Below are 13,287 nucleotides of genomic sequence, written 5' to 3' on the forward strand. Positions count from 1 at the left end.
CAGCAGATGTTGTTTGTGTTAATGTTATTGGGACAATTGCTATATGTACTCTGCAAATTTTTAATATACATAACTTAATGTTTAAATAATGTAAAAAGAATTGCTTCAGGATTTATTAAACAGTGTGAAGTAATTAATTTCCATAGGGAACTCTTGAAGTTGGGATTTTTTGCTGTTGTTTTGTTTCCTAAACCATCAATAAGACCCTAACAGCTTTTTATCCACAATAAACTAGGGGTTCCTTATTAAAAAATCAGAATTTCTGTGATTGTAAAAGCTGTGATCCAATCAGGGAGGTAGTTCAAGTTACACTGTCTCATCATATCAGTATGTGCAATGTAAGTAACACTCATCCTGAGGCAAATGCCTTCCAGGATGTGGGATGGGATACCCAAATTAGGAAGTTAGAGTAGGAGATGTTAACAGGACAAACAAATGGCAAAAATGTGCTGACCATTGCAGGTTGATGAAAGGCAAGAAAGGATACATGCTGGGAGGATGTTCATCAACACACTTCATACTTCTCAAACTCTCGCTCAGGACCTTTTGGGCTGGGAAATACACTCGTGCTGGGCTTAGAAAAGCTTGCTTATTGCAGCGGGGCAGGCCTACCCAGGGCAGAAAGGGAGGAGGATCACTCAAGCCCATTAAAATTGCAGGCATGGGTTGGACCCTGCTTGTCTGCCTGAACGTGTCCTTGAAGGTCTTTTCCCTTTTGGTCATGTACATGAAGAAGTGGTAGCTTGGCCTTTTCCTCGTAGCTGGTTCTGTGACTGCGTGTGGGATAATGAAGCAGTAGGAGGTAAAGTTTTTGCAGAGGATTATTGTAAGAGCTGCAATCTGGCCTGCTCTGAGTAAACGGCGAGAGGGAGCTTTCAGGCAGAAATGGACATAACTATTTAGGTCTCTTCACAAGTAACAAGCATGATACTGAATGACAGAACCAGCTGCCTACTCCAGACATAGGAACTGAGGGCAATCACAAAGGCAGCTTTTGGAAAATAGAATGCAATAATAGATGATATGGTGCCCGATGGATTTCCTGACCACTTGCAGGACTGGGGATGGGAGGTTTCCCAGATGATGCATTTGAGCAACTCATTTGCAATCAAGAGATGTGTTTGCAACGCACTCACCCTCCAGATGTGTCTAAAAGTCTTGTTGATGCTCCCCAACAGCTCTCAGGAAGATGATGCAAAAAGAGAGTACAAGTAATCCCTGTCACCACTGGTGGCTTTATAGCAATTTCTAAACTTCAAGTGTCAGGGCTTTCCTCTTTGCTTCTTCCGTTGTTCTTGCTTTATTCTGTCATCTTTAATTGGGGTGACAAAGGGTGTTTGGTGGTGTGTGTGTTTGTACGCGTACTGCTTGTTTTTAACTGTTTGTCCAAAACAACTTCCAAACTGAAAAAAGAGTAAAGATCAGCAAGTTGTGGTGTTTTGTGCAGGGATGGGCTATTACCTGTTTTAAGAGTCCAACCCACGATGTCATTTCTGATATATAAGTAATTTTTATCCAGATGTTTGTCTTAAAAGACAAACTCTTCCTCATGCAATCAGGAAGGTAACTGAGAGACCAGTTGAGATGCTTAAGTTTGCCAGGGTAGAAGCAAATGAAACTAGGGTCCCTCCAAGAGGGACTCGTCCCTAAAACTTACTCCTTCCTTCCTGTTCTTGTCTGTCTTCATTTTAATGTCCTGCAGGTCAAAATGCAAGGCTTGTGGGGCTGTTCCAGAGAGACATACTTTCTCTGACCTGGAGTGCAGGGAGCAAACTCCTGTTGTTAGTATCGCATCAATACAGCTTTACTCTGCTTTATGCTGTACATCTGATCCATAACTTTAGTATTTACTCCAGTTGCGGAACTGTTGGCAGGCCTGTGTGAGATGGCTCCAGTAAAAGCAGGACTGCTGGGATCTACACTATTGCTAAACTCAAACCAAAACAAAATGCATATCTTCACAGTTCATCCTATTGAGATCAGAAGTAGAAGTAATAAATACAGTGAAGGAAGCTGTTCTCAAATTATTTGGGATGTTAAGTGGAATGGGAAAGTGCTTAGAAATATTTCTTGAATTGTTTCTGTAAACATTCCTCGAATAGCTTTCCTCTGCCTAGGCTGGTGTGTGTTTAAGAAGACAGGGGCGCTTTCTAGAAAATTAGTTTTTGTCTTCCCTTAGGTTTGTTAGAAATCTCATAGAGGCTGGGGAAACAAAATTTCAGTTGCATTGTAAGACTTCAAAAGAAGCAAATAAAGTTTCAGAGGAACATCTGGAACTTAGCCCCCAGCTTGACACCAAACTTCTCTAAGTTTTCCCATGACTCATTGTTCTGGACATATAAATGTGATGCCAGCAGCAGACAAGGGATGTTTCTTTGGCTGACTCCTGTACTGCTATAACGTTTCAGAAAAATGGAAAGCAAATTTCAGTTATGACTCTGTTGCAATTAGTGCTTTCCTCGATACAGTCCTTGACTGTATTAACCCAAACTAAATGCACACAGCATCTGTGTAATTTGACCAAATTTAATCAACAGCTAAAAATTTGGAAAAAGGATGCAATTAAAAGGTGGTGTTGTAACAGTGATGAAAACCAAGGAAGTGAACCAAGGGTTAGTGAATCTGCTGCTCTTATTGAAAATGAATGAAAGTTCCTGTTGATAAAAGGTTTTGATAATGGTGAATCTGCTCCAATATTTTGTTATTAAAAATGGGTATGTAGGAAATGTACTGAAGTACCTTGCTTTCGGGTTCTTGCCTTTCTGTTGAAGGACCCTGAACAACTGGTTAGATGCTTGTTTTGAAGAAATCCTATGCATCTTTTCCACTTCAGAAATAAAACTGCACAATGTTTGGAGCGCTGTAAAGTAGCATTACAGGAACAGTAGGAGATGAGAGACCTGCAACAATCAAAAGACTGTTATCTGCATTTCAGAAGAGTACAGCAATGGCTATGAATTATGGCTATGAATGAGAAACCACATTTTCTTACATACAATAATACTATTGCTGAGTCTTGTTAGTGTTATGGATAAGAAAATTAAAACTGCATCCCATGCTACTTATATTGTGTTCTAGGCTAGAAAATTTGACCACATTTCCTGAAGAGTTTCCTTCACTGCATATGCCATTAATTTTTGATCAGTGTTATCATTAGCGTAGTCATATCCCAGTGTTGACACCAGCAGTCAGGACTAAGCAGATGAAATGTTAAGGACTGCAATGTAGAGAAGATCAGACTGTGATCTGGTGGTTTCTCTCTGAAATTCTATGTCTGGCATGTTCCTGTGGACAAGAACTCTAAGCAATGCAGCTACCCGCAGGCAGAAAGAGCAGGACTGAGATGAAGGAAGGAAACACAGACGTACAGCAAGTTCCAGATTTTTTAATATTTTTTTTTTGAGAATGGAAGAAGTTAGAGTTACATAGAAAAGGGCACAGAATAGGCAACTAAGGTGAGTGGAATCAGGAAGGGTATGCAGAGCCCAGCAGACAATAGGCAGAGCTTCAGTTTGATACCAAAGTTGAGAACAAGCCAGTGAAGGTGTCTGAGAAGTGTCTGGAGGTTTTTTTTTGAATGGTAAGTAGGGCAAGCTGAGCTGTGGAGATGGCATGAAATATGTGATGAGGAGAAGCTGGAACAGGCAAGGCATCAAAGTGAAAGGCACAACAGGGATTTGGGGGTGGAGGGGAGATGTCCCTCAGATAAAGCTCTGGAGATACTGTGAGGAACAACAGGCACAACTGCGTGGTGGCATTGAAATTTAGGGGACAGTAAAGGTTATGTACTCTTAGTACATAAGCATAAGGGACAGGAAAAATACTGCATCTGCCAACAGTTAAAGACAAGAGAAAAAGAGCTGGAATTTCCTTGACACCAAGGGAGTTTCTTTCAATCATGATAGCACTAAACTTTGCAAATGGCTCTGAAAATATTTGTTGAAGCATGACTTATCTTCTTTCAAAAACATTTTTGCATTCCAAGAGATAATACCGTTAGAGCCTTCTGCATGGGTTTCCATTCTGCGACCCTTTATTGAGGTGACTAATTCCCATGGAATTTCAGGGGATTTGACCATGTAAATACCTTTACTTCCTTTTGAAAACCTGCTACTTTCTGCTAATGGATACGTAGAGAACCAAATTCTTAGCTGATTTAGCTTAGATAACTGCAACGTATGAAGGAAATCTACTAGGCTGTCACTCAAAATACTTGAGAAATGTCTCTGATTAGAATAAATATATATAATAGACATCTGAAGATTTTTTACTTAGCATTTTAAGTTTGGGTTTGTTTTTTTTTATTAACTGTACCTGAATCAATCTTTAAATGTTAATTTAGTTAGCAGTAATGTGTATCTCTGATGTTATTTAAACACTACCTTTACCAAGCCATGTTATTTTAAACAATTGGTAAGTGAATCACTTGCAGTGGTCTCTGCAGAACTGAAGATTAATACAGTTTTCTCCAGCATAAGACATTCAAATTCATCCTCTAGAAACCAACAGAGAACAATGACTGCCCTTCTGGGAAAATGCAAGCAATTCCATAAAGTCAGGGGAGGTTTACATTACAATTGTCATATAAAATTCAGACAAGTGAAATCATAAAAGCCAAAACAAAACAAAAACGGTTTAATGCAGGTGAATGTTAATGCCAAACAAGAAGGCGGCAGTGAAGCTGCAGCTCATCTGGGTGACTTCAACACAGCACAACTGCATACATACAAGGCATTTAAAATGAGGGAAGAATCTGAATGTGAACAAAACTGAAATTAAAATAAAAAAGTATACTGACTAAAAGGGAGGATGGAAAATGCAAGCAGCTAGCTGGTAGCAAACATTAGCTATAGCAGAAGTGATTGCCATTAGCTCTAAATGCATGTTAAATTAAAGCCAGCATCTGTTCTCACAGAGATGGCCTCAGTCATCTTAAAAGAAAGGTTAGTTTTGAAAACTTTAGAAAAGGATTAAAGGCAGAATCTGGGAGAGGTAGAGAAACCTGATGTCTGATAACTACAGGCCAACATTCACAGTCCTGGATGGTCATTCTGCAGCTCTGAATGAGCGGTGTTACATTTCACAGGAGCTGGTGAAGATCCTTTTAAGGATACAAATGTAAGATTCAATGATTTGACTTCTTTCTAGACAATCAAAGCTGAGCAAGCAGTAAAGTAGATGCTGGTGACAAATGCAGAGAAAAGAATAGCAAAGTCCCAAAGATTTCCAAATAATGACTAGAATTTAACTCTGAGCAGCAGTTACACAAAGAGAAACAAAATGATTATAATAGCAGGCATCATAAAATACTGGGGCCCAGAAAAATGAAAGCAGTAAGAATGAGTAACTCAGTCAAAAAATTCAATCGCACAGTTACCAGGGCTGGATGTAATTTCAGAAAACTGAGGAAAATTGTCATAGAATCATAGAATGTATTGGGTTGGAAGGGAACCTTTAAAGGTCATCTAGTCCAACCCCCCTGCAGTAAGCAGGGACATCTTCAACTACATCAGGTTGCTCAGAGCCTCATCCAGCCTGGCCTTGAATGTCTCCAGGGATGGGCCCTCCACCACCTCTCTGGGCAACCCATTCCAGTGTCTCACCACCCTCATTGTAAAGAACTTCCTAATGTCTAATCTAAACCTACCCTGCTCTAGTTTGAAACCATTGCCCCTCGTCCTATCGCTACATGCCCTTGCAAACAGCCCCTCCCCAGATTTCCTGTAGGCCCCCTTCAGGTACTGGAAGGTCGCTATAAGGTCTCCTTGGAGCCTTCTCCTCTCCAGGCTGAACAACCCCAACTCTCAATGAGACATCAAAATGATGACAGGATTACAAATTGTAAAATAGGTGGTAGGAACTATCATCAGAGAAATCACAAACAGAAAAGAAACTGTTTCATCAGTGTTGAAAGCACAAAATTAAGTGGAGGAAACATGCCTGGCTGGGACTTCTTAAAAATATTCCTCGCCACTGACTGAGTAATAAGACTGATCAGACCTACGTAACAGCAGGAAATGGTTACAATAGAAGAGGTAAAGTGACCCAAACTGCCAATATTTGGTATCCTGCTCTTCCCATCACACCAGCAGTTATATAGTACTGGCTATCTAAATTTATTTTAATAAATAGTATGCTGAAATAACTGTTTAAGATACAGTCATAGCAAACTTGTTTTAGGGTCATACATTTTGAAAAGAATTAACGTGTACATCTAAGAGTTTATTTCTCGGTTTGGGACTGGTGGTGAAACATTAAGTTCAATTTTATTTGAGCTAATTTAACCACCCTTATCTTAAGCAATAAAACTATGGTTTTGAACACCCATCTACCTTATTTCTAGAATATCATACAGATTTAAAGCAAAGATCAGTTGCTAAAGTAACAAGTCGAACGTAGGAAGCTAGATGGCCTTGTTTAGTGAGAATCTATAATAAACTGAGGTCATTACTTCTCACATTTTAATTTCACTGTAGTAAAGTTTAAAGTGTAACTAACAACAATGTAAAACTTGAAGTAACTATAGTTTACTTCTTAATAGCGTGGAGCGAGGAAATTATTTTAGAGTTAATGAGTCAATGAGACCAAACCAAAAACTACAGCAAATTCAGTCAAAATACGATTATATATGAAATCTCAAGGGCTATGGAAATTAGGAAATAGGGAGATTTTAGTAAATATTTTGGTTTTGTAGCACTTTGCATTGTTACTAGCCATTGGCTCTGTCAAGCACGTAACAAATCTGTAACAGAGACTGCATGTTTATGAGGATTGCTCAACCTTCAGTAACAACCGAAAGCTCTTACAAGAAGATTGCTGGGGGACCGCAAGAAACCATTTTGGTTTTACATCAGTCTCCCAGCGGAAAAGGGCCCACACCATAATAAGTACTAATTAATAATCTTTACAGGAACTCTGACAAAGAACCATGGATTGAATGCATGTGGAAAAATATGTTATTCTGAGCTGTATCTAAAATCAGGGTTTTCATGCGTAGTGGGACAAGATTTGATTCTTCATCTATCTTCTCTTTTTCTAGTCTGTGAAGCAGTCCTTAGGGAACAGGTTTAGTTGAGATGTTTCTAGGAAAGTAGTCTTCCTAGTTTTCCTGCATTGGCTTTCTTAGGACTGAATCAGAAAGGTAGTGCAGAGCTACCAGAGAGAGCATCAACACTTCTCCTGCTACTTCACTTGGACACGCCAGCTCTACCACTATGGTTCTACTTCTCAGGATGCTTATGGGCTACCTTAGAAACAGGCCTGTATTCTTAAGTGTCTATCCTACATTGGGAAAGGCTGTGCAAGAACTGTGGGGGATATGCTTCTATTATTTGCTTCTCCCAGCATATTGCCATGTCTCCTGCACAAACATAATCCATGCAATTTAGCCCTTACAATTTAGAAATGACGTCTTTATGAAAAATTGGTCTAATACTTCCGTTAAAGTAGAGAAATCTCTTTATTAAATCTTTGACGTTAACAACTCGATCACAGGGGTACAGGATGCAAGTTATAATGACAAAATGGGGTAGCTAGTATAATGTAGTTGAGTGTAGATTATTACAGGATTTGTACAAAAGGGAATTTGTTGCTGCTATTTTTTTTCCGTATTTTATACTGATAGTAAGTATCCCTTGTTTTCCTCTGTTGGGTTGATATATAGGGCTATGTTATTAGCAGGTATTTCTTGCCAATATGTGTTTTCATATGTGTTTTCAATGTTTTGTATTTCCAATGATAAATCAGTGACACAAAGTTCTTTCCCATTTTTGTTGACAGAGAGCTGCTGTTTGAATATTAAGTAAAATTTCATTTACTCTCACAACAATGTAGGCAATATCTGAAAGTATATTATCCCAGATAGGAGAAACTGTTAACTTCTCCATGCAATAATAACTACCTTGAGTCTATATTTGAGAAGACAAAACCAGACTAAAACATGTAAGCATGATGCTGACATTCTGTCCTTGTGTAATGTCTCCTATTGTCTTCCTAGTATGCATTTTCTGTCATTTTCATCATTCTCCTGATAAAATTAGAAACACTATTACACAACAAACATTAGAAATGTTATCCCAAATAAAATCAGCTGAAAAGAGATTAGTTTCATTATTTAAACAAAAGAAATATTGTTCCTACCATATTTGCTTCTGGAAATTGAAAAGTGAACATGGGATAGGGGATAGAAAAAGGACTGAGAATTCACCCTTGAGTTTCAACCCATTTGGGGTTGAAAATTAACTTTATTTTTAAAATAAACCTTTCTTAAGTAATCATCTTCAAATCATAGACTCAGTGTTAGCAACTCATTTAAATAGCTGCACAGTGAAAATAGTTGAGCAGTATTGTATTTTAATGACAGTTTTGCCCATGAGAACTACAAGATCTTATTCCATCAATAAAATCAGAATTACTGCCATGTATAAATGACAGTCTGAATCCATGTGTATCAAAGAAGTCCACGGCATTAGAAGAAAAAAGAAAAAAACCATTTTGATCTGGAATTGGAGCTGATGAAACAGAGGTACCCTAAATAACATTTAAGAATTGCTCTGTCCAGAAATTCCTTTGACATATGGGTAATTTCAGATGCTTACCTTTAGATTAAAAATCAGTAGTGGTGTTCTCGGAAGTCAACACCAGATACTTGAATAATCCTCACAGATGTTAGTACTTTAAATAGAAGAGGTACTCTCATTCCTACAAAATAAACACATAGTAGGATGGAAATAAAAAAAATGCCTCCAAGATGTTAAAGTGTAAACACAGGCTCTTGCAGTAAGTACATGGAAAACTACAGTGAGAAATGAAAAAAGTCAGGAAAGAAGTCAGATTGTAAATTATAAGGAAAGGAGGAGTTGGTAAGTCTCTCATTTAACCCTGAGGATAAATGCCCTAAATGATGAGATAGTTAGGAATGTAAAGCTGGCAAAGGAGACAAACTATTCAAAAGAGTGGAAAGGCGGGGGGGACAAGAGAGGCGTAAAAACTAAAGCAGGAATTCTGAGCTCTCTTCAGATTCAAGTCAAAGAACGTCTCTGACATTTCTAACAGGGAGATGGACTCTAAAAAATTTCAGCAGTTAAGCAAAGACATTAAGTTCAGTGATCAAACTGGAAGTCATAAAACCCAAACCAGAAATCAAAAACATCAGATGGTAGTTCAACCATTGCAACAGACAAGGGGATGTGGTGGGTAGTAGTTCAACCAATGGAACAGAAAAGAGGACATGGCAAATTCTTCATTATCTTGAATCCTTAAATCATGATGTAATATGCTCGTTTGTTTCAAGTTTCTGGACTGTGGGTGCTGACTCCCCCCTTTCCCCAGTGTCAGAGAATGCAATCAGGGAGTTGTGAAGCATTGAAAATTTACTGTACTCTTCCCTACTCTTTGCACACCCTTAGTCTTCAAGGTCAAGTAACTTCCATCAACCTCTCAAAGCTCTCCCAGATTATATAGATTTACTGTCACCAATAATTCTTAAACTATTTTATAATAAAATGTGGAAATCTAACTTAAATGAGAAACTTCAACCTAAGAAATTCTAAAAGGGCTCATCTATTTCTGGTCACCATATTTAGTGATAGAACAGTGAATCACATACATTATACAGATTAGCTGATAAAAGTCTGTGCTGTTACTGGCTGTGACTGTATGTTTTAAGTAACTATTTGTAATGAAAATGAAGCATGGAACTATTTTCATAAGGAATAAAAATGTTCAGTTAGGAGTGTATTTTGTACTTGGCTGTTCCTGTAGTACGTTGTTACTTCTACCCTGGACAAGTTTTGTGGGTACTGACTGCATTTGGTGCTTCTGTCTTCATTTCTGCTTTTGACAGTTAAGTTATGCTTCTTGTGCTGTTTGGATTACTTTTGTATTAAGATACTGACACTGAACTCATGCTGTAGGTACCACTTAAGAGCCATTCGTTAGAGATTCAAACAGTCGTTTATTTAAAAGACCTCTTAAGGAAATTCACCAGTGTATTAAATGTGCATGATAAAGTCTTAAATTAACTTGTATATATTGCAGCTAAACGTAACAGGCCTTATAAAGTTTACATCTCATATCTTAATCCAGGCAGCGGCAACTTGTAATTACATTGTGTATCCCGGAAGCTTGTTTATTACAAGTTCACTGATATCTTTGTATTGATTAGGAACACATAGTTTTCCCAGAAAATCATCCTCTTTGTCTGACATACTGTTTTCCAGGACACTAAGTTGAAGATCAGACATGTTAGACGGCAAGAGCGAGCTAACCTGAGTTACTGGCTGGCTTTTTCCTGCAGAGGTCTGCCCCTTTCCTATACTCGGATCAGTAACAGAGCTAACTTGTTTGCTTCTCAGTGTAGATACTTGCTTAATGTGCTGATCAGCCCTGTTCTCTTCCTTACTGATCTGTTGAGCGTCCTGTTCTTCATCTAATAATGATGCCTCCATTTGAGCAAGGTTAAGTGAATCAACAGATTCACCACTAGTTCTCTTGCTGGTTTTTAAGTCACTGTTTCTCTTCAAAGACTGGACTGGAGATGAAGCTGAAGGAACTGGCACAAGGTCTGAAGTACCTTCAGCTCTTTGACTTGTCTTTGAAATTCTGGACTCGCTGGATTCCGGCTCTGTATCTGACCAACCTCGCTTTGGGCTTTCAAGCCACAAAGGTTCAGGACTGCTGTCAAGAGCTGCTGAGTCCCTGCCCGTACACTCAGCACTGGTGAAATCTTCTGAATAAACTGTGTTCTCGGGACTAGCAACGAAGTCATCTGAGTATATGAATTCAGAATTGTTTTCAACACTCCTGCTGGGGCTCGGTTTATGATCACTGACAACAGATGCTGTATCATGCTCTGTGGTTTTACGATGGATTAAGTGTATTGCTTCCTCATTACTTCCCTTTACATTAGCATCTGATGGGAAAGCTGCTGGGAGTTGGGCTTTCACATACTTTTCCTTGTGAGCAGATTTAAATACAGGTTCATCCACCAAGGGGTCTGTATTTACTTTGCATGAACGTTCCTCACTTGCAGTTTCGTCCTTCTTCAATAGACTTGCAATAGCCTGTTCCTGCAGGTCAGGGGACACATCTCCCATCACAGAAATGTACTCTGTGAGAGCACCGTTTTCTAGTGAAGTCCCAACAGTTTTATCAAACTGATTATTCTGCTTTGAACTGTCTCCCTTGATACAATGCCTGTAAGAAACCACATGCTGTTCTCCAGCATTTCTGAGTGTCTTTCTTTTGGATAAAGGGCTTCTCCCCTTCAGCATCTCCATTTGCTTTTTTCTGTACTGCTCTCTCCTTTCATGAATTATCAGCTTATCAGGGTTGGTCTGCTGCAGCCGCAGCCTCAATGTATTTGTCAGCCCATACAAGAGTTTTCTTCTGGGAGGTCTGTTTTCCTTAGTTTTGCAGTTCCTTTCAGAGCCTGTATCTCCCTGGGGTACAGCTTTCTTAGGTCCTCTCCCAGCCCGAGAAGACCTTGGCGGAGTGGCCTCTTGCCTGCCTTGCTTGAATCGAGGGCTGGCAGCTCCACTGCTTCCACCAGGCCTCTCAGTTGCTTCTGCAGGCTTGAGGGGAGAGGAGCGGCTGGGGCTGGGGGACCGTGCAGCCATGCCACCACTCCCCCGGGCCTGGTAGAGCTGGACCAGATGGGGGTGGACAGCAGCAGGCATAGTGCTGTGGGTGAGCAATGACAGCTCTGCCAGCAAGGCGCTGAGCAGTGGCAGCTGCCCCAGGGTGTTGTGGAGCTGCTGAGGGCTGGCAGGATGCAACAGCGAGGGCCCAGCACTGGGACGTGGGGGGCTCTGGCCCTCGTCTTTCTCCTGTGGTCTCCAGGCCTCGACATGCTCCCTTTTCCCCATGGCTGCTGCTGCTGGCAGTGGATGAGGCTCAGCAGGCTCGTGGCTATAGTACAGCACTGGGGGGCAAAAGATGTTGCCCTCCAGCTCCTCCCCCTCCTCCTCCTCCTCCTCCTCCCCCTCTTCCTCCTCTTCCTCCTCACCCCCAGGCTCAGGGGAGGTGGCAGGCAGCGTGGCAGCACGGGGGCTAGCGGGGCTGGGCGGTGCCGGCTCCTCACCGGCCTCCAGGCTGGTGAGGCGGTAGCCCAGGACCATCTCCCCGACGGGGCGGCCCGCGGCGGCCCGCAGCGGGAAGCGGCCGCGGCGGCCGCAGGAGACAGGCGCCCCGGGCCGCTGCAGCAGCTCGGCGGCGGCGGGGGCTAGGGAGACGCCACAGCTACCGAGGAGGCGGGGAGGCCCCGGGGCGAGCCCGGCGGGCAGCGCCAGGAGCAGGGCGCGGAGCGGCCGGCGACGGAGCGCGGCGCAGAGCGAGCCCCGGGGCCAGCGGAAGAGGCAGCGCTTGCCGCGGCCGAAGGGGAAGGCCCGTCCCGGCCGCAGGGCCGGCCCGGCGGCGGGGCGCAGCAGAAGGGTGGGGAAGTCCAGCAGGCGCAGCGCCACAGCCGGGCGCAGCGCGGGACCCGGCGCCGCCACCCGTACCGCCTCCACCAGCACCTCCAGCGCGAACAGACCCTCCGCGCCCCCAGCCGCCACTGCCGCCATGGCGGTCCCCGGGCCCAGTTCTCGCGAGAGCTCTGTGTGTGCGTACGAGCGGTGTTAGGGGAGGCCGCCGGCTCTCTCGCGAGAGGAGCGCCGCGGGGAGGCCGTTCAGCCGCCCCGGGGAGGCCTTCCCCGTAACGCGCCTTCGCAAAGCGCTCTGGGAGTTGTAGTCCGGGCCGAGGGGGGCGTCGGCGTCCCCGGACAGGCCTGGGAGCCACTGCCCGCCACCCCCTGCAGGGCAGGGACTCTGAGGGGCCCCCGTGGCCTCCTGTGTGGCCCCACTGGAGGGCTCACAGCAGCCGTGTTGTGGCCTGCCCTTGGCAGAGGCTGCAGTGGGCAGGCCGGGTGAGGGGCAGCAGAGGTGGCAGGTTAAAACCAGGTGCTCCTTGGTGCCTGCCCGCAGGCGCCGTTCGTGATGTGGCAGCTGGTGCCGTGCCCCTGCTCTTTGGTTCTGAAGGCAGCGGCTGAGGCCCTGGTCATATTTTCCCCATCGTGGTTCACAACCAGTAACAGCCAGGGGGGCAGGGGTGGGATGGCCCGCCGTGCTCTGTCAGTCAGCAGGAGTGCTTGTGGAGGCAGGGAGGGACGTTAAACTGTTTTCTGCTTTTTTTGCGGCCCCTTCTCACCCCAAGAGAAACACTGAAGTCTGTGCCAAGGCCTGTGTGCTGGAGTCTTTCCACAGTTGAGGGCCTGTACATATCTCAGATTTTAAAAACGGTGGTTCTAC

The 13,287-nt window shown here is 43.1% G+C and overlaps 1 protein-coding gene across 1 annotated transcript; it reads right to left on the reverse strand.

Moving 5' to 3' along the window:
• Positions 1 to 9,942: 9,942 nt before the first annotated feature.
• MAP10 (microtubule associated protein 10) lies at positions 9,943 to 12,580 on the reverse strand. Its single transcript, XM_074578244.1, has one exon. It carries the CDS (start codon positions 12,561 to 12,563, stop codon positions 10,104 to 10,106), a length of 2,460 nt encoding a protein of 819 aa, XP_074434345.1. The 5' UTR covers positions 12,564 to 12,580; the 3' UTR covers positions 9,943 to 10,103.
• Between the last annotated feature and the right edge of the window lie 707 nt (positions 12,581 to 13,287).

Source organism: Larus michahellis, chromosome 3 (assembly GCF_964199755.1).
Source record: "Larus michahellis chromosome 3, bLarMic1.1, whole genome shotgun sequence".
NCBI lineage: Eukaryota > Metazoa > Chordata > Aves > Charadriiformes > Laridae > Larus > Larus michahellis.